Below are 24,985 nucleotides of genomic sequence, written 5' to 3' on the forward strand. Positions count from 1 at the left end.
TTTTTTTCCGTACACTTGGCCCTCTCGTCCTCGCGATCAAACCCTAGGTCCCGCCATTGTTCTCGAGGTCCCCCAGACCTACAAAATCGGAGCTCTGTTTCGCTACTGTAACTTCTTTCTCTCACTCTCTTCTTCACTCTTACTCTAATTTCAGGTGAATCGTCGTCTCTGACAATTTTCGTTTTCTCGTTGATGTTGATGTGACCGATTTCGCCGAATGTGTGATCTACAGTAAAATTTCGTAGTGTTGGAAGCGCAATGTGAAAGTAGATTTTGCTGTTTGTTGTTGTTGTTTCTTAGTTCGTTATGTCGAAGTGTGTGTAAGTTTCGTGAGGTTTCGTCTAACGAAATGATTGAGAAATTAGTCTGTGATTTTAAGGAGTTTTGGGTTGTTCTGTGATTAGATTTGATTCTGTGAGTTTTGTTGTTGTTTAATGAATCCACAGGTGTTTGTTGCTGTGGAGGTTTGTGATAGAGATACTATGGATTCTTCTGCTGCTGCTGCTGCACCTAAACCTGTTATTGATTCACTTACTGTATGTCTCAATTTATGGGGTTTTCTTCTTTCTTTTTCACAAGTTTGGTTCATATCTATTTTTGTGTTGTTAAGTGTTTTTTTTTTTTTTTTTTTTTTTTTTTTTTTTTTTTTTGTGTTTTGGTAAATGTAGGTTGGGAAAGCGTTTGTCAGTCAGTACTACCACATTATGTATAACATGCCTGAGCATCTTCACCGCTTCTATCAAGAGATTAGTAAGGTTGGGCGTGTTGGACAGGATGGAGTTATGCGCGATTTCTTTACCTTGGAGGTAAATGTTGTCAGTAGTTTTAGTTGGGGTTTGGTTGAATGAGACTATTCTTTTTTTTTATCATTGTGTTAGGATTAGTCCATTTACTCGTGTAAACAAACATGGGGTTGGGGGCTGGAGTGTCAATTGGTTGGTTGAAACTGGATGCGGTTTAAAGTAATTCTCTTTAAGTTGGTCTCAGTTGATGCTTATTCTTTGAGCAGGGTATAAGTGAGGAGCTTAAGTCACTGACTTGTGGAAATTTCAGTTCCGCTGAGATTACCAGTTATGATACCCAAGAGTCTCACAGTGGGGGTTTCCTCCTTGTCGTTACTGGATACTTCACTCAAAACGAGACATTGAGGAGGAAATTCACCCAGACTTTCTTCCTTGCTCCGCAAGAAAATGGGTTCTTTGTTCTCAATGACATCTTCAGATTTGTCAATGACGATGCTAAGAATAATGTTCCAGAGGCCATAGATGAGCAAGTTGTTTCTGGGAAGGACTCTACAAGACCTAGTCTTATCAATGGTAAGTTAAAATTACACTCATTATCCATCACTTCTTTTTTGAACTTCTTCCAATGCACAGTATATTGCAATCCTTTTCTTAAACTTAAGCTCCTACAGGCAATAAGGGCTCTGAGCAAGCTGCACGTGTTTCAGCGAATCCTGTTTGTACGGAAGTGTTTAAACCCTTGAATAATGAGAATGCTAAGGATAATGTTCCAGTACCTCCTGAGATTGTCAATGAAGTCGTTCCAGAGGTTGAGAAAACTTGCAAAAAAGTTGCAGACGAGTCACTGAAATGTTATGACCCAGATGATGGACTCGAAAATGTTCCCAAGAAATCGTATGCCTCTGTGGTAAGTAGTCACCCAAGAGGATTCATACTCAACCTAGTTACATCTTATTTTAGGGCTTATTATGTCACTTCTGGAGTTTTCTATTGATAATTGATGACTTTCATAACAGTTGAAGGTAACGAAGACTAGATCTGGTGTTTCAGCTGTCTCTTCATTGTCTCCGAAGCAGATACAGAAAGACCAAGAACATCAAGCGCTTTCAGATCCTTCTACAGGCCAGATACTCAACGACCAAGGACAACAAGCATTTTTAGATCCTTCTCAAGTGATAGAATCTGATACAGTTTCTGAGTTTGTTGATGCTGCTGACAATGGGCACAATCAGGAAGGTAGGAGTTCACAGAATAGCTGAACCTCAAGTTTTCAGTTATTTCTTCGTCTATTTTCTCTTATCTGTTCATTACATGGTTTTATTCTTTTTTTTTTTTTTTGTCTTTTCATTAGTGGTAGCTGAGGGTACATCTATTTATGTGAGACATCTTCCTGCAAATGCAACCATTGACATGCTTGAGGCTGAATTCAAGCAATTTGGAGCTATTACCAATGGTGGAATTCAAGTTATAAGCCAAAGGGTAAGATTGACCAATTAACTTAAAGTATTGGAAGCTTTCTCCCGGGGATAATGAAACACTAATCTTACATAGAGTTTTTTTTCTTAAAAGAATGATAGTTTACTGTATGACTGGCAGGGACTTGGTTATCCGTATGGTTTTGTTGAGTTTGAGGAGGCAGATGCTGCTCAGAGAGCAATAGAGGTACATATTCTAACCTGTAATATAATTTTCACATTCTTGTTTTAGCATAATAGAAAACCAATATCAGCGTCAGGTGTCTTAACCTTAAATTGATGTATATATGAAATCATCTTAATGATGCAGGCTTCACCTGTGAGAATTGGTGGACAGAGAGCTTTTGTGGAGGAGAAGCTATCCACATCAAGAGGTGAGTTGGTCTAGGTAGCAAAACTTTGATATGGTAATGTAAAGAAGAGGAGGATGATTTTTTTGTTTGTTTGCTTGAGTAAACAGGTCACAGAGGAAATGGATACGGAAACAGAAACGTGGCAGTGCGAGGAAGAGGAGATTATGGATATGGCTACGATTACAGGAGGGGAGGTGGAGGAGGAGGAAGGTCTTTTAACCGTAGAGGCAATGAGTACGTCGCCAGCATCAACTCATACTAAACCGGATTGGGCTCTTTTATGGTAAACCGGATATAAATGATTCTTGGAACGGTAGTAAAAGGACAGACTTGGTAGATAAAAAAGATGAATGATATGTTGTTGTCTCTCGGGTATTATAATTAGAAAAAAAGAAAAATATTTGTCGGGGTATGAAGGGGGAAGGCTTATTTTGTAAGACGTTATAAATGCGACTATCTACTAATATCATGTGAAGGTTTCTAGACTTTAATATGTTCAAAGGCTTTTTTTTCTTCCATCCGATTCTGAACGTGTGGTACCAAAAGCGTGTGCGTGTTGGGAACATGTAATATTTTTATACGGACTGATCCTTCTTTGACCAGACTTAAAGACTGTTTGCGTCCCCGACGACAAAACTTTATATTCTTTAGTACGCTCTTGTCATATAGTGTTTTTATTCGGGACTTCTCTGTTGGTCAACTATTTGTAAATAAACAAAAAATACTCATTCTTGGAATACATTAAAGTAGCAAAAAACAAAAAGAGAAATTTGGTGAAATGGCAAGATTCGCTGAACCCTTTAAACACATAGCACATAATATACTGGTGCAAGGTTGGATAAGTCTCTTCAGACTCCACCCAGTTTCAGGATGAACCATGGACTTTACCAGGGTGTACCATAGGCTACTACTATATATCAACGGGTGATGATCAAGATTAAATCGAAGAGGATCTTTGGCCAATATAAATCTGAACTTTTAGAGACTTACCCATGATTAAATGGGATTATTGAAGTGGCCAAGTCCTGGTCGGAGTTGGGATGATCAGGGTAAAACGTTTGATTGTGCTTCCCTAAGATTAATTTGAGACCGAGTCACGATCCGTTGATGAATCAAGATAGACTATTGAATGGATGCGATCTCGATCAAAAGCAAGAAGAATAATTGCACGACGCATTTCAATTGACATAAAATGGAGTAAGTAGCACGAACTAAAAAATGAGTTCTATGAATTTGGTCAAAATCGGACCATTAAATACACTGTCGTTAAGGTCAAGTAGCATGAACAGGAAAAAAAACTCCCCACCGCCATAAATCCGGATTGGGGTCTTCCAATCAGTTGTGCGTCTGTTTACAAGACGACTTGGGTCTGTAACTTTAAGGTCAACCCTCTCTCTAGGGCATCTACAACGGCAGTTTTTTAGAAAGTTTCTTAGGGTTAAAAGGAAAAAAAAAAAAAAAATCAAAAATGTGTATTAAACTAAGAAATAACTCTTAGCTAAGAAACTTTGTCAATCTTGTCATGATAACATCGCTTCTCTCATAACCTCAAGCGATCTTCCACCCCTGATGTTTGCTGATGTAGAATTAATTGTACTGGTGCTTGAATTTGTTGTGTTTTAAGGTTTGGAGATTGTCGACTTGCATGCTAAATAATTGGAATCGACTTCCACCATTTTGTACACTATCTTGCGCCAATTCAAATTTTGTTTACAGTCTAGCTAATAAGGTGAATTTTAAGCTAAAAACTATCTTGCGCCAACGGTTTGTGTTCTTTGCTAGTTGATGGAGCTGACATATCCTTTTTTTGCTCAGTTTGGTGGCTTGTTTACAGCTGGGATTGTTGCCTTTTCCGGAACGTAATGAAATTGATCATAAATCAGCTGTCCAAGATCAAATCGGATTCCCTGAATAATCTTGTACACTACTTGAGCACGTTTAGCCGAAGGATGGTTCTGTGAACAGATGGTACCCAATTGTAAGCTGCTAACATCATGAGAGCTCCAACATCACCTGGTAAGTTTCGGACTTTTAAATTCTCCATGATGACTTGTCAAGACCACTTAAAATTTCTGCAATTTTATCATTACTCAGCTTATCTACTGCTGCATCAGCTTCCTTCTCATCTTTTGTCAGAAATTCAAGATTTAAAGCATCATTAATAGCCTTAGGTGAATAATCATACCAATGCCCTCTCACAAACACCTGAATACCATCCCCAACTTTCTCATTGGGCAAATTAGCATAAAACTCGCAAACCACTTCTTTGACATACACAGACAGATTTTTTACCGAGTTATGCAATCCTAGATCCATAATCTTACTCATTATCCCTAATTCATCCGGTTGAGTAAAATCCAATTGTCTCTCTTCTGTAAACTGTCATGAAAAGAACTTTGAGTACCTTGCTTGAGCAACTTTCGTCACAAACAAATCAGACCGAAAATTTCCCTTTGCACGAACACTCTTGCCACTCGAATCAGCCGATTTTGACCGCTTAGTCTTAGACGTAGACCCTTGCTTCATCTTCCTCTGTTTTATTGTGCGATGCTCAAGTTGATCTTGCACAGAGATTTCCTCAACCTCCTCAGTGTCCAAAGTGATTTCTTCACCACCAATTTCTTGTGCCGATTCATCCTTTGATGATTCATCACTCAATTCGTCGACCAGATGAGGTCGATGAGCAACACCATCAACTCGATTCATCTCAAAAAAATTTTCTCCCTTGCACCAAACCTCGTCGAGTCGCTCTCACCATTCTCTCCTTTTTTAAAAAAATCTTTCGATACACACGATGATAAAAAACACAAGATCCCCTTTTTTATTTTCTCTTTTCCCTTTCGATACAACCAAAGCTAACATATTTTTCTCTTTTAAAAAAAAAACAAAAACCCAAGCAAAAACTTAAACCGAAATTAAACCGATTTTTTTTTAAATAACACCTTGTATCAAACCACATATTTACTCAAATCTTAAACCCAGAATTTTCTGTAATTGTTATTGACCAGCTCCAATAAGATTCACATCTCACACACACCAATTCAATTTCTCAAGGTTGAAAATCGATTAAAATCTAATGCTTTTGTGAACATATCTGCTAGCTGATCTTCAGTATCAACATGTTCAATCAAGACTTGCCTTCTCTCAACCTATTTTATGATAAAATGATGTCTCACATCAATGTGATTGGTTCTTGAGTGTTGAACTGGATTCTTAGAAATATCAATAGCACTTTTGTTATCACAATATACTTGTAACACCCCTGAGTCCATACCATAATCTGCTGACATCTGTTTCATCCATAATAATTGAGTACAACAACTCCCCATTGCTATATATTCTGATTCAGCTGTAGACATAGACACTGAATTTTGTTTCTTGCTCAACCATGCAATGAGATTATTTCCCAGAAAGAAACATCCTCCACTAGTACTTTTCCGATCAGTTACACTCCCTGCATAATCAACATCACAATATCCAACTAAACTCTGATTTGAACCTTTAGAATACCCAACCCCAAAATCAACAGTCCCTCTCACATACTTCATAACAGCTTCAAGATGTGATTCTTTTGGATTCGACTGATACTAGCACACATATCCACACTGAAACACAAATCAGGTCTACTTGCAGTAAGATATAATAAACTACATATCATCCCTCTGTACTGCTTGACATCCACATCCTTACCATCAATATCCTTTGACAGTTTTAATGAAGTGTTCATAGGGATTTTGGCTTCTTTACATTTATCCATCTGAAACTTCTTAAGAAGTTTTCTAGCATAAGTACTTTGTGAGATAAAGAATCCTTGATCAGATTGCGTAATCTGTAATCCAAGAAAATATTTAAGCTCTCCAACCAAACTCATCTCAAATTCTTGAGTCATACTACTCACAAAACGATCCACCAACACCTTAGAAGTACCTCCAAAAATAATGTCATCAACATAGATTTGCACCATCATTATATCATCTCCTTGTTCTAAAATAAACAAGGTCTTATCTACACTTCCTCTAATATAGCTCTTCTCCATAAGAAAGCTAGTTAACCTTTCATACCAAGCTCTTGGAGCTTGCTTCAATCCATAAAGGGCTTTCTTTAATTTGTACACATAGTCAGGTCTAATTGGATCTTCAAACCCTTTAGGTTGTTCAACATACACTTCTTCTTGCAAAATCCCATTTAAAAATGCACTCTTGACATCCATTTGATATACCTTGAAATTCAGAATACAAGCCATTCCCAAAAACAACCTTATTGACTCAAGTCTTGCTACTGGAGCAAAAGTTTCTTCAAAATCCACTCCTTCAATATGCGTGTATCCTTGTGCTACCAACCTAGCCTTCTTGCGTACCACAACTCCACTTTCATCAATCTTGTTTTTGAAAATCCATTTAGTCCCAATGATGTTCACATCAATTGGCCTACGAACCAGCTCCCAAACATCATTACGCTCAAATTGTTCCAATTCTTCCTCCATAGCTATAATCCAAAACTCATCCTGAACAGCTTATACATGATTATTTGGTTCAATCATTGACACAAATCACTCATAGAAAACTGTTTCTAGAGTTGTGAAATGACTTTTCATTTTCTTAAAGTCAATCTTTACTCCCTGAGTCTTCATTTGTTCATTCAAGTCTCCAATAACATCGGCAGCTGAGTGATTCTTATGAACATGCTGTATCCCTTCTGATTTTGACAAGGTGGTATCTATTTCAGATTCGTCATTAAGTATTTCAATAGCACTAACTGGTTCAATATCACTGTCTGAATCAACATTGTTTCCTACAGAAACTGACTTGTCATCAAAAAAAACATTCACCGATTCCATAATAAGACCTGTACGCTGATTATACACTCTACTGCTTTCAGCATACCCAAGAAACATACCTTCATCACTTTTGGAATCGAATTTTCCAAGATAAGCATTGTCATTTAAAATATAACATTTGCAACCAAAAACATGGAAGTAGCTCAAATTCGGTGTTTTGCCTTTCCACAACTCATAAGTTGTCTTAGTCGTATTCCTTCGTACATATACTCTGTTAATTATGTAACATGCAATACTTAAAGCTTCAGCCCAGAATTTCTTAGGAACTTGATTTCCATGGATCATTGCTCTTGCCATTTCCTGAAGAGTTCTATTCTTCCTTTCTACAACTCCGTTCTATTGTAGCGTTCTTGGTGCTGAATACTGATGTACAATCCCATGTTGATCACAGAACTCCTTCATAGCTTCATTTTGAAATTCTCCACCATGATCACTCCTTATCTTTTTGATTCCTCCTCGCTCATTAAGTAATTGTAAGGCTAAAATTCTGAAACTGTCAACAGTATCAGACTTCTCACGAATAAATCGAACCCAGGTGTATCTGGAATAATCATCAACAGGCACAAACACATATTTCTTCCCTGCTAAACTTTCAACCTTCATTGGTCCCATCAAATCCATGTGAATCAGATCCAAAACTGATTTTGACTGAATATCTGGAACCTTTTTGTGCTGAAACTTAACTTGTTTTCCATGATTACATGGTCCGCACACAATCTTGTCTTCCCCTTTAAGCTTTGGTACCCCTCTAACTATCTCTTTATTCACAAGAGTAGTAAGATTTCTTGTATTCATATGACCAAGTCGCTGATGCCAAATATCAATACTTGCTTTAGCACTGTAACACTTGATTGAATCTTTTTCCCACATGTAGCAATTGTTTCCAGATCTGACACCATACAACTTGACATTTCCTGTTTCATCCAAAGCTTTACAATCAACTTTTGTAAACAACACCGACAATCCTTCATCACAAAGTTGACTAATACTTATCAAATTAGCTCTCAGCCCCTGAACTAAATAGACATTCACAAGTTGTGGAAGCTCAGCATAACATGTTGTACCCTGGCCTTGTATAAAACCACGACTCCCATCTCCAAATGTTACCGTACCTCCTTTCAATTTCTTGATATTTTGTAGATTACTCTAGGTTCTAGTCATATGTCTTGAGCACCCACTATCAAAGAACCAAGGCTCTGAGTCATCTTGTTCCTCAGTAATCATTGCCATATTACATCTAAATCCTGATCCAGAAGCCACTTTTACTTCTGATTGATATAGATCAGTTTTCTTTATCCACACTTGTCTTCTAATTCTATTCCGAAAAAATCTTCCTTGACGCTTTAAAGCACACACTTTTTCTCAGAACTTGTAACAATATCGTTTGTAGTGCCCAAACTTTCCACAAAAATAACAGCCCAAGCATTCTTTAGAAATACTTGTAGTTGTTTCTTTCTCAGAATGATACGTTCCAGCAGATAAAAACTTGGTTAATTGTGGTTTTGCTCCTCTGTTTTTTGTAAATCCCAGTCCTCTATGCGTCTTCTCAGTTCTTCCATAGCTCAAGATCTTATCGAGTTGCTTTGTGCCTGCAAACATATGAATCTTCCTATGCTGCTGATCCATTTCTGAAGTTTTTTTCTTTTCTTTACACAGCTCCTCGTCAAGTTTGTCTGCTTGTGCAGATAAGACCAACTTTTCTCTCATCAACTCAAGCGAATCTTTAGCAATCTTTTTCTCATCCTCCAATTCATTTTGTAAGGCTATGACCAGCGTCTCAAGACGAAGTTTTTCTTTTATCAATTCTTGATTCTCCTTTCCTAGAGTAATCAGTGTGTCTCGCACTTCTTTGTAACTCTGAACAATGTCATGAATCTCCTCTCGTTCTGAGTCTGAGTCAGTTACCTCTTCCCCGTTCTCAAATTCAATGATTCCCACCATCGCTACTAAATTAATGAGCTCTTCTTCGCTGTTGCTATCATCGTCTAATACATCCTCAATACTAATCATAGATTTTTATTTCTTATTTTGAGAATTCCTTATACACATATCTTGTGTATGTCCAGTCCCCTTGCAGATTGTGCACTTAGCATCTCGTAGCTTGTTTGTTGGACACTCTCGAATGAAATGTACATATCCTTTACATTCATGGCACTGCATATCAGCCTTTCTATCTTCACTTGTCTTTTTAAATGAACTGGCCTTCTTTTGATCTTGACCTTGTTCTATCCTCCTCAAGGCTCGATCAAACCTTCGTACCAACAGACTTACAACATCCTCCTCTCCTTGATCAGTTGTGTCTTTGCTTACTGCTAAAGCTATCCCTTTTGGTTTCTTAATTCCATTCAGTTCCATCTCAAGTGCTTGTAGCATTCCAACCACTTCACCATAACTGAGACTGTCTAAGTCATGTGATACAGTTAAAGTTGTCTTGTATCCCATGAACTTTGAAGGAAGACACCTTAGGAACTTCTTGACTAGCTTCTGGTCTTTATAAGTTTTACCTAGGGTTAAGGCCTCGTGTGCTAGAGCACTCAACTTAGAACTGAAGTCTGAGATTGATTCATGATCCTCCATCCTAAGATTCTCAAATCTCGATGCTAACATATCTTTTATTGAGCTCTGCACTTTGGTGGTGCCTTCATAATGAATCTGAAGGACATCCCATGCTTCTTTCGCGGTTTCACAACCCTGAATTAAATCAAACTGTTTTCTCCCAACACTGCAATGAATGGCGCTTAATGCTCTTGAGTTATACTTTGATCTTTTTTGTTCTTCATCGGTCCAGTCTGCCTTAGGTTTAGGAATTCGCTTGTCCAATTCATCCTTGATCGTCGGTTCCTCCCACTTTTCAAGAACAGTCTTCCAATCAAGACGATCAATACCTTCTATGATGGATTTGATCCTTGACTTCCAAACCCCATAGTTTCCATCATCCAAGATGACTTTGTTGTTGTTGATCAGATCTGTGTAGCTCTCCATCTTGTCCACAGAATCTCACATGTAGTAATCCGAACAAGTGTTGCTCTGATACCAATTGAAATTGTGAGAACTTGTGATCTGAATAAAGTAACAATGATTTCTTTAAATTTACTTTTGATTAATAGAATATCTGTTTACAAGTTTGTTCTAAACAATTTTCTAATCTCTCAAAACTCTCTTAAAGAAACCTCACGCTCTCTTCTAAGTTTTTAACTCTTTTCTTTTCTGAAAAACTAAAACTTAGTAGCTAGATTAACTCTCTCTTATTTGTGCTGAAGCTCAACCTTGCCTTATTACCCCTATTTATAGATCTAGGTATTGGCTATTTAATTAGCAATCTACCTAATCTAATTCTAATAGGAATTGGACAATTTTATTTTTCTTGTGGATTAGGAAATTATATTTTTTCCACATGTTTAAATTCCCATTGTAAACATGAAACTCTCTTATCTTCTAAATGCTTCTAGCATCTTCTAAGTCTTTGTGTAGCCTCCTGCTTTTAGATCTTTCCTTGTTAAGTGCCGACATAAACATCTTGCAATTCTGTTCTTGTACTAGTGTTCTGTTCTTCAAAACCTTGCATCTTCACGTAAGTCATGTTGCTTCAGGCGCAATGGCACTGTGGTAACTCATCTTTGGGAGAGGAAGCTTTTTGTCACTCGCTAAATGAGGTACCGATTGCTGAGGTGTTTTGCTTGTAAAACAAGTTCTGTTTTTTTTTTTGAAATATAATGTAAGAAACTTGTTAAGAAACTTACCATTGGAGGGATAAATTTTACAAAAATTTTATTAAGCACATTTGTATTTTTGATAATTAAAATATTCTAACAAACTTGCTAACAAACTTACCATTGGAGATGACCTAGCTATAGAGAACAGTATCGAGTGGTATTAGCCAACCAGAAGGGGCAATATCCATCTTTCTAATATTTGACATGTCACCAGAATCATGCAGCCGGTAGAAAGAAATGAAGTAACCTTAATGATCACCATTCAGCACTACAGTTCAATACTAATCACCCCATGACTAGAAGATTCAAAAGTCAGCGGTTGGAGACTTGGTGACTTGGTGTTCTTGGAATGTTTGTAATTAATGGGTTTCTCAGCAATTACACCTACCAATTTAAAATTCCTAATCACTCATCAGTTAGAACTACTGTGGACTATGGCGGAATTTAATTGTACAGAACAAGTGAACAACCAATCCAAAGGATCAAAAATCTATAATGCATACACCATTTAACATCCCTCACAAATAAGGAAAGCTAAACCACCACCACTTCACTAGATTGGCCTATAAATCTAGCTACCAGTTCTCAGTATTATCACCAACCAAAATGAGAAAGACCAACACTCAAGCCAAGCTCCTTCTGGCACTATTTCTGATGGCATTTCTACTATCAGTTGCTGAAGGAGGGAGGTATGTACCTGAGAACCAGAGTGAGGTTCGCCAATAACCACTCTCGGGTTGGTTTGGTTTTCCACACTATGGCTGGCCCTTTCATAAAGGATGGTATGGTCATTTCCCTCTCAAAGCTGGCCTCAGCAACCAGAACCTTGTGCCCGCATCTCAGACTACAGGTGATCCCAGTATAGCTGCATCCACCGGGTTTTCATGACAAGGCGATGGTGCATAGTGCAGCATACTAGAAGGTGACCTTGAGGTGTAATTAAATAAGGCAGAGCAATAGAGCATCGATTGAAACCCATGTCTATTAGCTTCTGTAATCAATCTTTTTGCGACCATAGTGTAGTCTAGTCTCAGACTCTCAATGCATGGAGTTCTAATAATTGTCCCTCTAATTCCTACTATCTGCTCATACTGACACACATATACTTGATGTATTTATCAGCAAAGCGAACTGAGATACACAACATAATTAAGAATGTATGTCGAATTTGAGTTAAGATCCAATATTTTTTTCTTTCATATATCTTTTTCATCAATTAAGAGGGAATAGTATCGACTAAATTACATATAACAGCAGCAACTAAAAACAAAGAGTTATTACCAATGATATCCATCAAATGATAGGGCCTTCTTGATAACTGAATATTTCTCATCCTAAAACACAAAGTCACTGAAGTCCCTTTCAATGTTCCGAAGTGAGTATGAGGATAGTCTGACAAATGATTAGACCTGCGAGAGTAGAAACCAAATTCCCGTTTACTTAATAAGATCTAGTAACTGATACAATCGTAGATGAAAAACAATCTTTTGTTAGACTTACAGGGTGGTGGTTGGTGATGTTGCTGTATAACTCATCTAGTGGCTGGAAGGAATACTCGAATGAGCTCTTTTGCAGTAACCTTTTTCCTGCAAGTAGGGCATTTTGCCTGACGAGATATTGCCGTCTTTATACATCCCTTGCAGAAGATGTGACCGCACTTGGTTGACATCTCCTCTGTGAAGGCGCACATACAGATGGGACAAGTAAATTTCGGCTCTTCAGGTGGGGAAGCAGGAGCTGGAGCCTTCGATCTAGACAGTCTCTGCACAATTAAACAAAAGTGGTGAGCTAAAACTAAGGAGCATAACAGCACAGTACAAGCTTTCAGATATTCACATATCTCTTACCGATAACATGTCGACTTCAACGACATTTATAGAGGCTTGCTCACAGTCAATGATAGGTTCACTAGAAGGAATCCTTCTACGTTTGTTGCTCAAGTTAGCAGGCACCCTAGTTGTACCTCCTACAATTTACCCATCCAAGTAAGAGAAAACTGGTAAGCTATGAACAAACATTATAAAGCAGCATTCCCTCAACCATCACAGCACAAAACAAACACAAACTAAAATCCAATCATCACAATAGATAAAGAAAAAAACTGACCTGACTCTACATCAACCATCAAGGATCTCCGACGTGCATTTCTAGATTTGCTTTTAGCCTTAAATCAAAAACAAAACTAAATCAGTGAACCTTATACAACACAGACACATCCGATTCATCACTGCAAAAAAAAAAAAAAAAAAAAAGAGAACATACTTCAGCAAAAGCACTTGCGGATGATTCAATAACATCATCTTCAATAGCATCAACATCAATCGGAGTAGGAACAGGCTGAGACTCTACCACAGGAGGCACGGTGGTAAGAGCTCTAACAGAAGAAGCAGAAGTGCCTTCTTGATCTCCAGGTACAGCATTCAGATCAATCACAGCTTTCCTCCGTCGATTTCCTCGAGGTACGACTCTCACCTCTTGAGTATTCATCTTTCAAGCTCAAAGTAACTCAACCCTTTGTACCTATATTATAAGTTCCACCAAAAAAAAAAAAAAAAAAAAAAAAAAAANACTACCGTGAGGTATTAAACAAAAAATTTCAAATCTTTACACGCAAAAGAATAAATTTTCGTAAATAATCTAAGAAATGTAAACTCACAGGGAAAAAAAAAAATTCAAACTTTTGATAAGATATTTATGTAATTGCCATAAAAAAATATCGATAAAATCAAATTGAAAAAAAAAAAAAAATCAATTTTGACGTGAATTGATCGAAGCTAGGAAGGAGGAGAACACAATTGAAAGTAAAGAGGATAAAGAAATGATTAATTCGATAAAACCGAAGATGATCGTTTCGTAATCAAAAAAAAAAAAAAAAAAAAAAANAGATTAGGTTTTTTGTGAAAAGAGAAGAACCTGTTCGATCAATTCAATTCGACGTTTGGGAAACTGACCGTGAGCCGAATTTAAATTTGAGAAAATCGCCGGAGAGAATTTTGGAACCTAATCAGTTTTTGTGAAATTTAGGGTTTTTGAAATCTTTTTTGTAAGAGAGAGAGAAAGAGAGAGGAGGAGGAGACACAAAGGCCAAGGCGGATCAAAATTTATCTCGTGTCTTTCTCTCGGAAATTGTATTTTCATACGCCTCTCCTAATGATAATTAAATTTATTTTTTTCCAAAAAAAAAACGATAATAATAATAATTATTATTAAAAAAATTATATTTTTTTGGTTATAATTTACCCAACCATTCTTCATCCGGGTCACCCACTCATGTCTGGGATCCAAGTATCCAATTTTATTTTTATTTATTTCCAATTCTTCTTCTCAAAATCTATTTAGGAAGTTTCAAATTGGATTTGAATTAACAAATAACATTAGTAGATTTTAAAGATCAATGCAAAATTATGAGGTTTTTAAATGCATATATGTGGATTTTCAATTGCATTTTAAAGTATTTTGGGTGATAACTATGGATTTCAATCTTAATTCTACACTCGAAATACTAAACCTTATTTTCTAAAAATAATACTTTAAACATAAGATAGAGAATTCAAACCTAAATTTTTTTAAAATTAATTTAACACATTTTAATTGTGTAAAAGACTAGGTGGCAATATATGTATATACATAATAAAACACCAAACATAAAACCTATATCAAAAGCAATATTTGAAATAACACAAATTCAAAACATTAATATTAAATAGTTGAATCAAAACAGTATTGATATTATATATTTATATGTATTATGGATATATATTTTCAAATTATTTTATTTATTAAGTTTGTAAGCTAAAAAAAAGTTTCCGTCGTATTTCCAAAACGGAAACAGAGTTTCTATCATGTTTCTAAACATAGATTTCTAGGAATCGTAAGAACAAAACAAATTGCTAGAGTAAGTAACATAATCATTTAGCAAAAACCACTTCCTTGTGTCTCCATAAGACTGACTGAAAAAAATCAAAAGAAACCACGCATACGAAAGAGAAGGAAAGAGTCATCTTCAATAGCTTCCTTTTCGGCTCCATGAGGGGAAGCAACAACCCTGCAAATGACAATTTACAATTGACGTCAACCCCATGGTAGAGTAGGCAAATGTCATGGGTCCATCCCAAATATTAAAAATTTTGTTTAAGCAAAAGGGTCTAATTTTTTCAAAAAAAAAAATTTATTAAAGGTTTTTAGGTTTTTTAAAAATTTGACAGAGGTCCCATATTTGTTTAAGACGGGGCTGAGTCACAATTTGAATGATGATTCGTTTATTATGAGCTTAAAATAATATATTAGAACTTTGAGAGATGGAAATACCCTTGGTATCCATATAGTTTTCAGAAAATTAAAAACATGGACCCTAATTGAATTACCAAACATTCCACAAATGATCCTGCTTCCCCCCTTCATTTACTATTTGCAGAGAAAGGGATTACTAGCTAAGACAAATGTTTAAGATAATAATAACACATAATCTTTCTTTTTTGGATAAGAATCAGGGCATGTAACTTAGTCTTTACCCAAACATTTCGACTTGATCTCGCAGAGAAACAACTTAAGAAATGTTGTATTCTTTTAGTTTTTAGTAGTAATAATAATTGTTATCCCTGATATAACTTTTTTTACAAATTAAAGTATACATCTTATATATATGATATATCATTCTAAGTTTTTAACCAAAGAAAATGTGAAAAATAACATTACAAGTCTAATATGGGTAACATAAGAATATATATTCTTAGCTAGCGTCAATATTCGACATCTACCTTTTCCGTTTACAAGCTAACGACATAATCCTACAGCAATTTAGTCGTGGGACTCTTGTTCTTTGGTCTTTGTGATAGAATGGATAACACGTTAATTAGTTTGTCCCTGACTTTGTCAAATTAATTTTACAACCAAGTCTTTCATGGAAATATTATAAAGGAGAATATGTATTTATGATCTCTACTTTTGATGTGTGGCTGTACTTTCTAATTCTAGTGAATTTTGTCCAGATATTCCTATGAAAATATAGAAATAAATAAAAGAATAGTTACCTTGGGACTAGTAGAAGGTAATGGTTGGTGGTGTTGGTCGTTGATGGGTCGAGTCGGGGTGCTATGATCGGTTCCATTATAAGATCTCGCATGGTTTCTATCTTCTTTCACTTTGTCAAAGATGAGTGTGTAACTCTGATTCTCCATGTTCGAACCCGATCCAGGAAACGGTGGAATAGTTGCCACCTAATTGACAAAATACACTTGCTTAGTGTATTATGAATTGTGACATATTTTTGTAACAGAAAATGGTGAAACTATCCATACCCTTTCACTACTTTGACCTCTAAGATTGCGTATTGGCCGCACCGGGACATGATCACGTGGTTGCCGCCTATTTGTTTCCGATGGATTTCCGAGTGATCTGCCTCCTCCACCGTATGATTGATGGTTGTACGCTGCTTGTGTGGGTGGAGCTCTAACTCTGTTGTTTCTTTCATTGTGTGCAGGAGACGGTCTGAATTCGTTGTCTTCTCTGCTACTAAATCTTTCCTGCCTAGGTCTTACATTGTGGTTTTGTGGTTGGTCGTGCCTAGAATTTCGATTCTGTGCAAGGCTTGGATTCATTTCTGGATATTCATTCGGGTTAGAAACGTTCATACTCTTCTTGCTCTTGCTCGCTTTTTCGAACACGACGGTGAATGGAGCATCTTCGGTCCAGTCTCCGAATTTGGGCACGTGTGGACGATTCTATAACCACAATAAAACATTTGCAAGAAAAAAGAAACACAAAGCATTCTTAGAAAGCTCATATTACACAATACCATATGTTTGAGAGTTAGGGACCATATATAGTATACGGTATAAATAAAGGGTTGGTTCAGCCTGAAACTTTATTTTTAGTAAAATGTTAGAGCTATAATAAACCTTAAGGTTGAGGAATTAACAGACAACTCCGTAGTAATTTCATTACGTACCGAAACCATATATTGATGTTAAGAAGAAGACCATATAAGAATTCGCAATTCATACGAGAAAATGAAAAAAAAAAAATGTGAAATATGTCAATAGAGTCAAACATAAGAAAATCTTATGACGATACTGCAGAAACTATACAAGTCTTAAAATGTTATAGGATCCATAATCCATTTGTAGGTAAAGTTTCCAAATATGTTTGGTAACTCTCTATTCACACAGAGTAAACCTCGGAGATAGAGGGTAGAATAAAAACAAACAATTATAGAAGAAAAGTTGTAAGATATCAACATAAACAAAAAAAGACTTACTGCCATATTTCTGAATCTCCAGCAGCCAGAAATGAAGAATTGCTTCAATGGCTCTGAAACGAAGAGAGGTTATTGAGAAAGAGGTAAGAGACGTCAGACGTGTATACACGAAAGGCGTTGACAATTCACATAGTCGTTGACTAGTCTTTCTTGTGATTGCGTAGAACGACGACTCCTTCTACAGCGTTGATTGGTCTTCCTTTGCATCCTTAATGATTAACGAATACTTCCAACGAACGAGTAACAACACGCCTCATGCTTGTTTATATATAAAAAATAAAATAATTGCATACTAGGTATTATCCGATCACATAAAAATTATAGTTAATTGGGATCTAATTTACCTAATTGACTCTTGAGTTTTGACCATAAGAAAAAAAAAAAAAATTTGGAGAGCCGATTGATAAGGACAGCATGAGCAGGATGAAGAGGATACATCGCATGTATTAGTTAAGACAAATGACAAGATTTCATAGCAAAAAAAAAAAAAAAAATGTACTAATTAACTCATTTTGAGCCTAATTTAAATATAAGAAGACATCCCAAAATTATTGTCTCACTTTGTGCCAAATAAATTTAACGAAAATGAAAGTTTACGAATCACTTCATTCTGGAGAAGACTATCTAGCTCTTTTTTAAAAGGTTCACTTATCCTTCAAATACATGTAATCTAAATCGGAGAAGATATACCCAAAATGCTTTTATGTAGCATTGATCCTTTTAGATTACATGTATTTTGAAGGATATACATGTATTTTATGTAGCATTGATCCTTTTAAACTTAACTGTATAGTTTCTCAAAGTGACATATGGAGAAGATAAATGCATCTTGATGATAAATATGTATATCTATATATATATTTATATATATAAAGTTAACTTTTCTATCTTTTCCTTCCTCCACATCATCATTCAACTAATCAATATTTTTTTTGTTTTTTCATTAAATATACTATTTTAAATATTCATTGATTGCTTATTTATTATTTATAATTAATAATATTAAAAAAGAATTAACTAAAGTTAATTAAAATTTAAAATAGTATAAACAATAATATATTTTTTTTAGTAAATAATAAAAATAATAACTATATAAAAATGAATTAAGTAAAATAAATGAAAATTTTAAAATATTAAAAATAATATTATGAATTTGTTTTAGTAATAATTTTATTATTCAAATTATAACAAAAAAATAATCATATTCCAAAGTTTATAATGGGTTAATGAGTTTTAGATTGGAAGTAAGATTTTAATGCATGGTGGAATAAAAAACAATTTATGTAATTGTATTTATAAAAATCTAAACAGAAAAATAAATTGAAATGGTACATTAGTTTCTAAAAAACATATACTACAAATATTTATTATTAAATTTCACTTAAAAAAAAATAAAAATTAGGGAAGCGTCTTTAGTCAAGTGGTTACAGCACCACTTCTGCGACATAACCCACCAGAGTTCGATTCCACTAAGTTGCGTTACCCCGCGTAGTAGGGATTGGCTTTGTCGATTCAATGATGACAAAAAAGTTAATTATTTAACTCAAATTAAAAGTTATAATCTAAAACAAAGATATTGTAATGGTCACTTTTTTTTTGGAAAAACTATGAAAAATAATTTGGAAAGATAATCCATCTAAAAAAACAAAATTAATGGTCAGAAAATATAGAAAAAAATTATATGTAAACCGTTACAAAAAGTGAAATGTGATTTGTGTAGTGACATGTCATAAGGGATATTATTAAGGAATTTTTAAAAATACCCTTTTTTCTATATCACTTTTCAGAAATACCCTTTAGTCGTGTCTATTTCCAAAAATACCACTTTTTAATATATAAAATGACAAAATTCTAAACTTTAAACTCCAAATACTAAACTCTACCCTTAAAAAGTATACCCTAAATGTAAAATACAGAACCCAAACCTAAAAGAAAAAAAAAATTCTAAACACTAATTTAACATATTGTAATTGTGTAAAAGAGAGCAAAAATGAAAATGTTTAAAAAAAGTATTTTTGAAAAAGGTATCTAAAAAAATGTCTTTCTAACAAATTTTCTATTATTAATTGGAGCAACAATTTTATAACATGATAATATATATATATATATATATATAAAACAAGCTCGAGACTTCATCAATTTTATCAAATGATTTTAACCCAAAATATTAGCAAAAACAACATACGTAAAGTTAACTAAGTATTTTTAGAAGACGAAGCTGCGGTTGCATCAAAAAATTAACATATGCAAATAACATATGAGGTTTTTTTAAAAATATGTAACTTGGATTACTGAACAGATATTCTTTGTCGGGTTTAAACGTTTATCCCCATTTAGACATTTTTGACTTGGTCAAAAATTCTATTATGGGTCAAAAATTCTATTATGGCAGATGATGCACTTGGACAACCCCATTGTAGCGAGATAATACTAAAACTGTTCATGAAAATTTTGTATATTTGCATTTAACATGGGATATCAATATGTTTAAATGGTCTCTACTATTAGGTCAACAATCGACATTCAACGTTAGAACTTTTAAAATATGTTTTCATGGAATATGATTATGAAATGAACTCTTCTAAGGATAAAAGGTCAGAGGATTGTCGACAATATTGTTTACTTTTCCAGTGAGGTTCTTACGTCATTTTTTGTTATCATGTGATATATTGTTAATTTGCCAGAAAAACATTATTTCAACACTAGACAATATATGTTATATATAGGTTAGTAAAATAATACAGTGTTTATATAGTTTTATCTTTTAATCTTCAAATAATTATTTTATATTCAATGATTCTTATTGATAAAAAATTTAAATAAAATCCCACGCAAATATATATAACAAATAACTATTATCTTCAACAATATATCACTTAGTAAAGTAAGTTTAATGTTTATATAGATTTATACTCAAAAGTTTGAATGATTATATTTGAGCTCAACAATTTATATTGATAAAAAAATTAAATTAAAATCCTGCGCGTGCGCGGGTCTAAATTCTAGTATATATATATAGTCAATCTACGATTTTAGTTTCTCAACATGCACCACAATCTTTTTAAAATTCTTCTTCAATCTTTAAAAGAGTGGGCATGGGGGTATAGACCATTGATCAATTTCATCAAAAGAAAAAATTGTTCAATTCATCAAAAAAAGAAATTAATGCAACTTACTTATTGCACAATTAATTTTTGAATAATTAATTTTCATCAAAAAAAAATTAGTTATTCAATTTTCTCCAAGACAAAAGAATGAAGAAAAACAGAGATGCAACTTACGAATTGCATCGTCATCTCTCTTAAAAGTAAATAAAAAACGACAAGATTGCTTTTGTTGCTTTTACAAAGGGAATCATCAGTAGTTTAGACTTTTAGAGTATAGTTCACTCTTAATCCTTAAGTTTTACATAATTAGCAGCACACAACCATTAATCACAACCATTGCTCTCCCCTTCTCTTTCCCTCTCTCTCCTTCTACTTTTTATGCTTTCTACTGAACTTTTCTCAGATCATTCTTCACTCTTCACTTTTCACTCTTCTTCTTCGATTTCTTAGCTTTAACTCTTCTCTTAGTCCTCTCCAATTTATGATTTCTTGGTGGTATCAAGAATGAGTGACCGAGTTCTTGAAAAAGCAAATGGGTTTTAGATAACTTGCTGTTTTCTCTGATCTGGGTTTTGGTTTTATTTTCATAACCAAGTAGCAAAAACTAGAAGACAAGATTTAGAAATTAGGGGTTTAAGGTTTTACATTCTTGACGAATTGTGTTAATTAAAGGAACAAACTTTAGGGGAAAATTTCAGAACATGATTCAATTACTGTTTCTGGTTCTATTTTTGGAAGGTGCGATTTCATTCTTACTGTTGATAAAGATTGGTCCTTTGAGAGAGCTTGTGATTAAATGCCTTGACCAGATGAAGATGGATAAAGGTCCTGCCACTGTGAAAACCATAGCTGGAACTATGTCTGTTATTCTCTTCTCTAATCTCATGAGCATTGTCAAGATCCAGAACAAAGGTTCAAAGCTTGGCACTATGTCTCCTATGAATCAGGTTCTTTGGAGAACACACTTGCTTGAAGCTTCTTTAATGGGCCAGTTTCTCTTTTGGTTTAAAAAAAATGAACTATAGTACTTTGTTGATTGATTGTTGTCTTAGCTGTAAGATTCTAGATTAGTTTGTTGCTATGGTTTCTGAAAAAAAGTTGAAATCTTGGCAGGATTTTGTGGTGATAATCTAGCTATTGTATTTAGAGGGATGATCTGAAAAATACAAACTCGCAAGCTTAATTTGTGTGAGCACTTATAAGAGAAGTTTGTGTTGTGATTTAGAGTTTGTACTCTGTATAGAACCATTGTGACTGTGTATTCATATCACACGTATGAATATCTCTATAGTTGTAATAGAGGCTCTGTTATGCTAGTGTTTAGTAGATTTGGGAAGCTGCCTTCGTAGTTGATAAATTTAGAACCAGAATACTGATCTTGATTTGTGGATTACAATCAAGAATACATGACTATCTAGTTCATAGCTTATAGAATACTAATCAGACCTTATTTTATTATGTGGTAATTGGGGTTGATGCATTCTCTTATCAAACACTCTATTTGTTTTTTTTTCAATTTTGAAAGTGTTGAGCATTATAACGTGTACATAATGAAATTACATTTGAAGCTAAGAACCTTAATGATGATTGTTGTAGGAGTCATACTTTTTCTGGGCTTCATAATTAACAGAATGCATCATTACCTAAGAAAGCTAATCAATTTAAGAAGCAATGTTGGGTCATCCAAAGAAGAACTTGAACAGCTCTAGAAAGAAAGAACTGAACTGAAGGAAAAAGAGGAGAAAGCATCCAAGGAAATCAAGAAGCTTCAATAAATTTTGTCATCTATTCTAGAGAGACTTAAGAAAGTAGAAACTGACTCGAAATAGAAAGAGACGAAACTTGAAACCGCTGAAACCCATGTTGAGGCACTTCAGAAACAGTCTGCACAGCTGCTTCTAGAGTATGATAGATTGCTAGAAGATAACCAACATCTCCAAAGCCAAATCTTGGGGAAAACGAAGAGCTGATGTTAAGATTTCTCTGGTGTCATTAAACAGTGGTGAAGAAAAGAGTTTATGGAGTATTATTGCAGTTGCATGAATTCTTGCAACATTTTTGCTTTTAGTATATGGGATTTATTGATTGTCTTTTGAAACTGGTTCGTGTTTCTTCTCAACTCTTCGAAATGTTTTCTCGACAATTACATCAAAATCCATGTTGAGTATGACAAAGAAAGAGAGCTGCTAAGGTTCTTTAAATTGGTAGATCATAAGAATCATATTGTATGTATAAATGTATTAAACCGGTTGGTCAAGATTGACGTTGAGCATTCGTTTCGCTATTTACGTGAAACTTGACATTTTAAATGATTTGTGTAAAATTTACAAATTCTATGTTATTCAATCATGGATTTTAAGAAGTCTAATGAAATCCACTGTTGTTGAATTAATGATTTAAAAATCTACCTTAAAATCTATTGTTATTCAAAACACTTCTGGAAGATTTGAGATGATTTTTTTAGCTAAAAATAAAGAAATCCAAATCTCATGGTCTAGGTGAAATTTAAAAGAATTTTATAATAAATCATATCAACTTCCCTAAAATCATCAAAGTCTCATAAAAACTAAAATAACTTGAAATATTAAATTGAATACATCTCCTTAGTCATTCACATTTGGTTTACCAGTTTACCAGTTACCAGTTTCCATACAAGACCCTAAATTTCTGATCTTTTCTCACAAAAATCTTTATAAATCATTAGACGACACTACGTATTAGTTTTTTCTTTAGGGAATTTAGTCTAAACTGCCACATTGGAAACTAAAATTTTCATAAATGCCACTTTCACATGTTATGTCATAGGAGTTAATGACCAAAATGCCCCTCATGAAAGCAACAGGAGATTTAAATGTTATAGGAAAGGATGTGACGTTTTCTGCTGTATGTGTTTGGTAGGGTGAGTTTGTGTTGAAACAAGAAAAAAACAAAATTATTATTATGAATTAAAAAAAATGATAGAGCAAAAGGATAAGGATGGACGAAATCGAGGACATAGACAATATATTTTTTTTGTCAGTCTATATTGTACAACATGATCTTGTCTATCTTTGTTAATTATATAGTTTGAGGACATTTCAATGTCTATCATATTTCAGTCCATCAATTCACTACATCAAAACAAATAAACAAAAGCTGAATATAGACAAAGTATATTACATGATATTTAGAAGGACACCAAAACACGATTGAATTGTCCATCAAAATAGAAAAAAAAATATTAAACCAATTTGGAGACAAATAGACAAAAGGATAAAAAACATCAAGAATAATACGATGGACAACCTAATTATAAAGTAAATGTTGTCCACCACGATAATATCTGGTGGATTTGGTCCATCAAGAATAATACATGTTTTGGTCTTCAATGTTGGTGTCATCCTCTGGTCGATTCATTGAGGAATAAGGATGTCCATGTCTGCACAAATGGACAACAAGTAACATAATTAAATAATCCATCGGAAATGACAACAATAGACAAATAAATAATCTATCATAATCTGGTTAAGCGATAGACAACTAGCGAGTCAATAGAGTAAAACCTGAATAGATATTCAGAAAATTTGTCAGTTGGAAAAATGAAGTTATGAGTTTAGATAAGAAAAACGAAGGAAAAAACACAAAAATAAATGAAGACAATATACCTAGACTACATGAACATGTCTTGAACAAGACGAATATCACCAGAGTGAGAATATTGCGTTGTTCGTCTGCAGCGGGGACAACCTAATTAGACAAAAGTTGTGGGTTGTTTCTCCATTTTAAATAGATGAAGGAAGATAGTTGCAGGGAGAGATAGAAAAAATTGTGTTTCAAAAGATGAAAAATCAAGTGGAAAGAGAAATGGTCTCAGAGCAAAAAAAAATAGTGGCTTTAATCGAGGGATAGACTTTACGTCTCTCTTTAGATCAACTTAACTTTTTTTATAATTTAACTGTAAGGGAATAATCAAGTTTTTAAATTGAAGATTTAGCACCCAAGAAAAAGAGTTTCGGAAAATGGCCTTGAAGACAAGAATTTACACTATTTATGGCATTATTGGTAAATTTTTCGTTTCTTTATATATTTTTTGTTCCTTAAAAAAACAATGTACTAGCTCTATCTCAATAAGTCTTTCTAGTGGAGTCATAATAGAAGATTTATTGAGCTATGTTGTTAAAACAAGAGAAATTTATTAAGAGTGCCATGAACAGTGCACATTCTTTTGGGATATGCCATTTTCATTAATTCCTTTTCCTGGGTGCCATAGAGACAAACTAAAAAGACTATACTGTCCTCTAAAATCTAAACAACAATATGATTATTTTATTTTTTCAATCTCTCTCTCCAAACAAAATCTTTTTCAACAACCCTTTATCTCTTTTAATCTTCGTCATTCTCTCCAACTCTTTTTTTTTTTATATTCCAATTTTTTTTGGTGAGTCTCTCCATCCCAAATTCATCTAGATAGTTTTTTTCCATAATTTACTCCGATTAAGCTTTGAATTAGATCCAATTTCAC

General features: G+C 34.3%; 3 protein-coding genes and 1 pseudogene across 4 annotated transcripts; 2 read left to right on the plus strand and 2 right to left on the minus strand.

Moving 5' to 3' along the window:
* On the plus strand, positions 1–3,066 carry LOC104760842 (ras GTPase-activating protein-binding protein 2-like). 2 transcript variants are annotated; one of them, XM_010483816.2, is made up of 10 exons: positions 1–107; positions 447–536; positions 669–806; positions 1,010–1,316; positions 1,415–1,650; positions 1,760–1,979; positions 2,095–2,222; positions 2,340–2,405; positions 2,529–2,592; positions 2,679–2,833. In XM_010483816.2, exons 2-10 carry the CDS (start codon positions 483–485, stop codon positions 2,831–2,833), a joined length of 1,368 nt encoding a protein of 455 aa, XP_010482118.1. In that variant the 5' UTR covers positions 1–107; positions 447–482. The 2 variants fall into 2 exon arrangements, with proteins under 2 accessions (XP_010482118.1, XP_010482117.1); XM_010483815.1 differs by having other exon boundaries at positions 7–154; positions 2,679–3,066.
* LOC104760843 (LON peptidase N-terminal domain and RING finger protein 3) lies at positions 12,271–14,244 on the minus strand. The gene is made up of 6 exons (XM_010483817.2): positions 14,035–14,244; positions 13,384–13,641; positions 13,228–13,285; positions 12,969–13,087; positions 12,622–12,883; positions 12,271–12,530 (listed from the first exon to the last, which is right to left on the minus strand). The coding sequence occupies exons 2-5, from the start codon at positions 13,606–13,608 to the stop codon at positions 12,653–12,655; spliced, it is 633 nt and encodes a 210-aa protein (XP_010482119.1). The 5' UTR covers positions 13,609–13,641; positions 14,035–14,244; the 3' UTR covers positions 12,271–12,530; positions 12,622–12,652.
* LOC104760844 lies at positions 14,881–17,469 on the minus strand. The gene is made up of 4 exons (XM_010483818.2): positions 17,378–17,469; positions 16,419–16,841; positions 16,152–16,337; positions 14,881–15,166 (listed from the first exon to the last, which is right to left on the minus strand). The coding sequence occupies exons 1-4, from the start codon at positions 17,381–17,383 to the stop codon at positions 15,125–15,127; spliced, it is 657 nt and encodes a 218-aa protein (XP_010482120.1). The 5' UTR covers positions 17,384–17,469; the 3' UTR covers positions 14,881–15,124.
* Positions 20,759–22,727, plus strand: LOC104760845 (annotated as a pseudogene).

This window comes from Camelina sativa, chromosome 18 (assembly GCF_000633955.1).
Source record: "Camelina sativa cultivar DH55 chromosome 18, Cs, whole genome shotgun sequence".
NCBI lineage: Eukaryota > Viridiplantae > Streptophyta > Magnoliopsida > Brassicales > Brassicaceae > Camelina > Camelina sativa.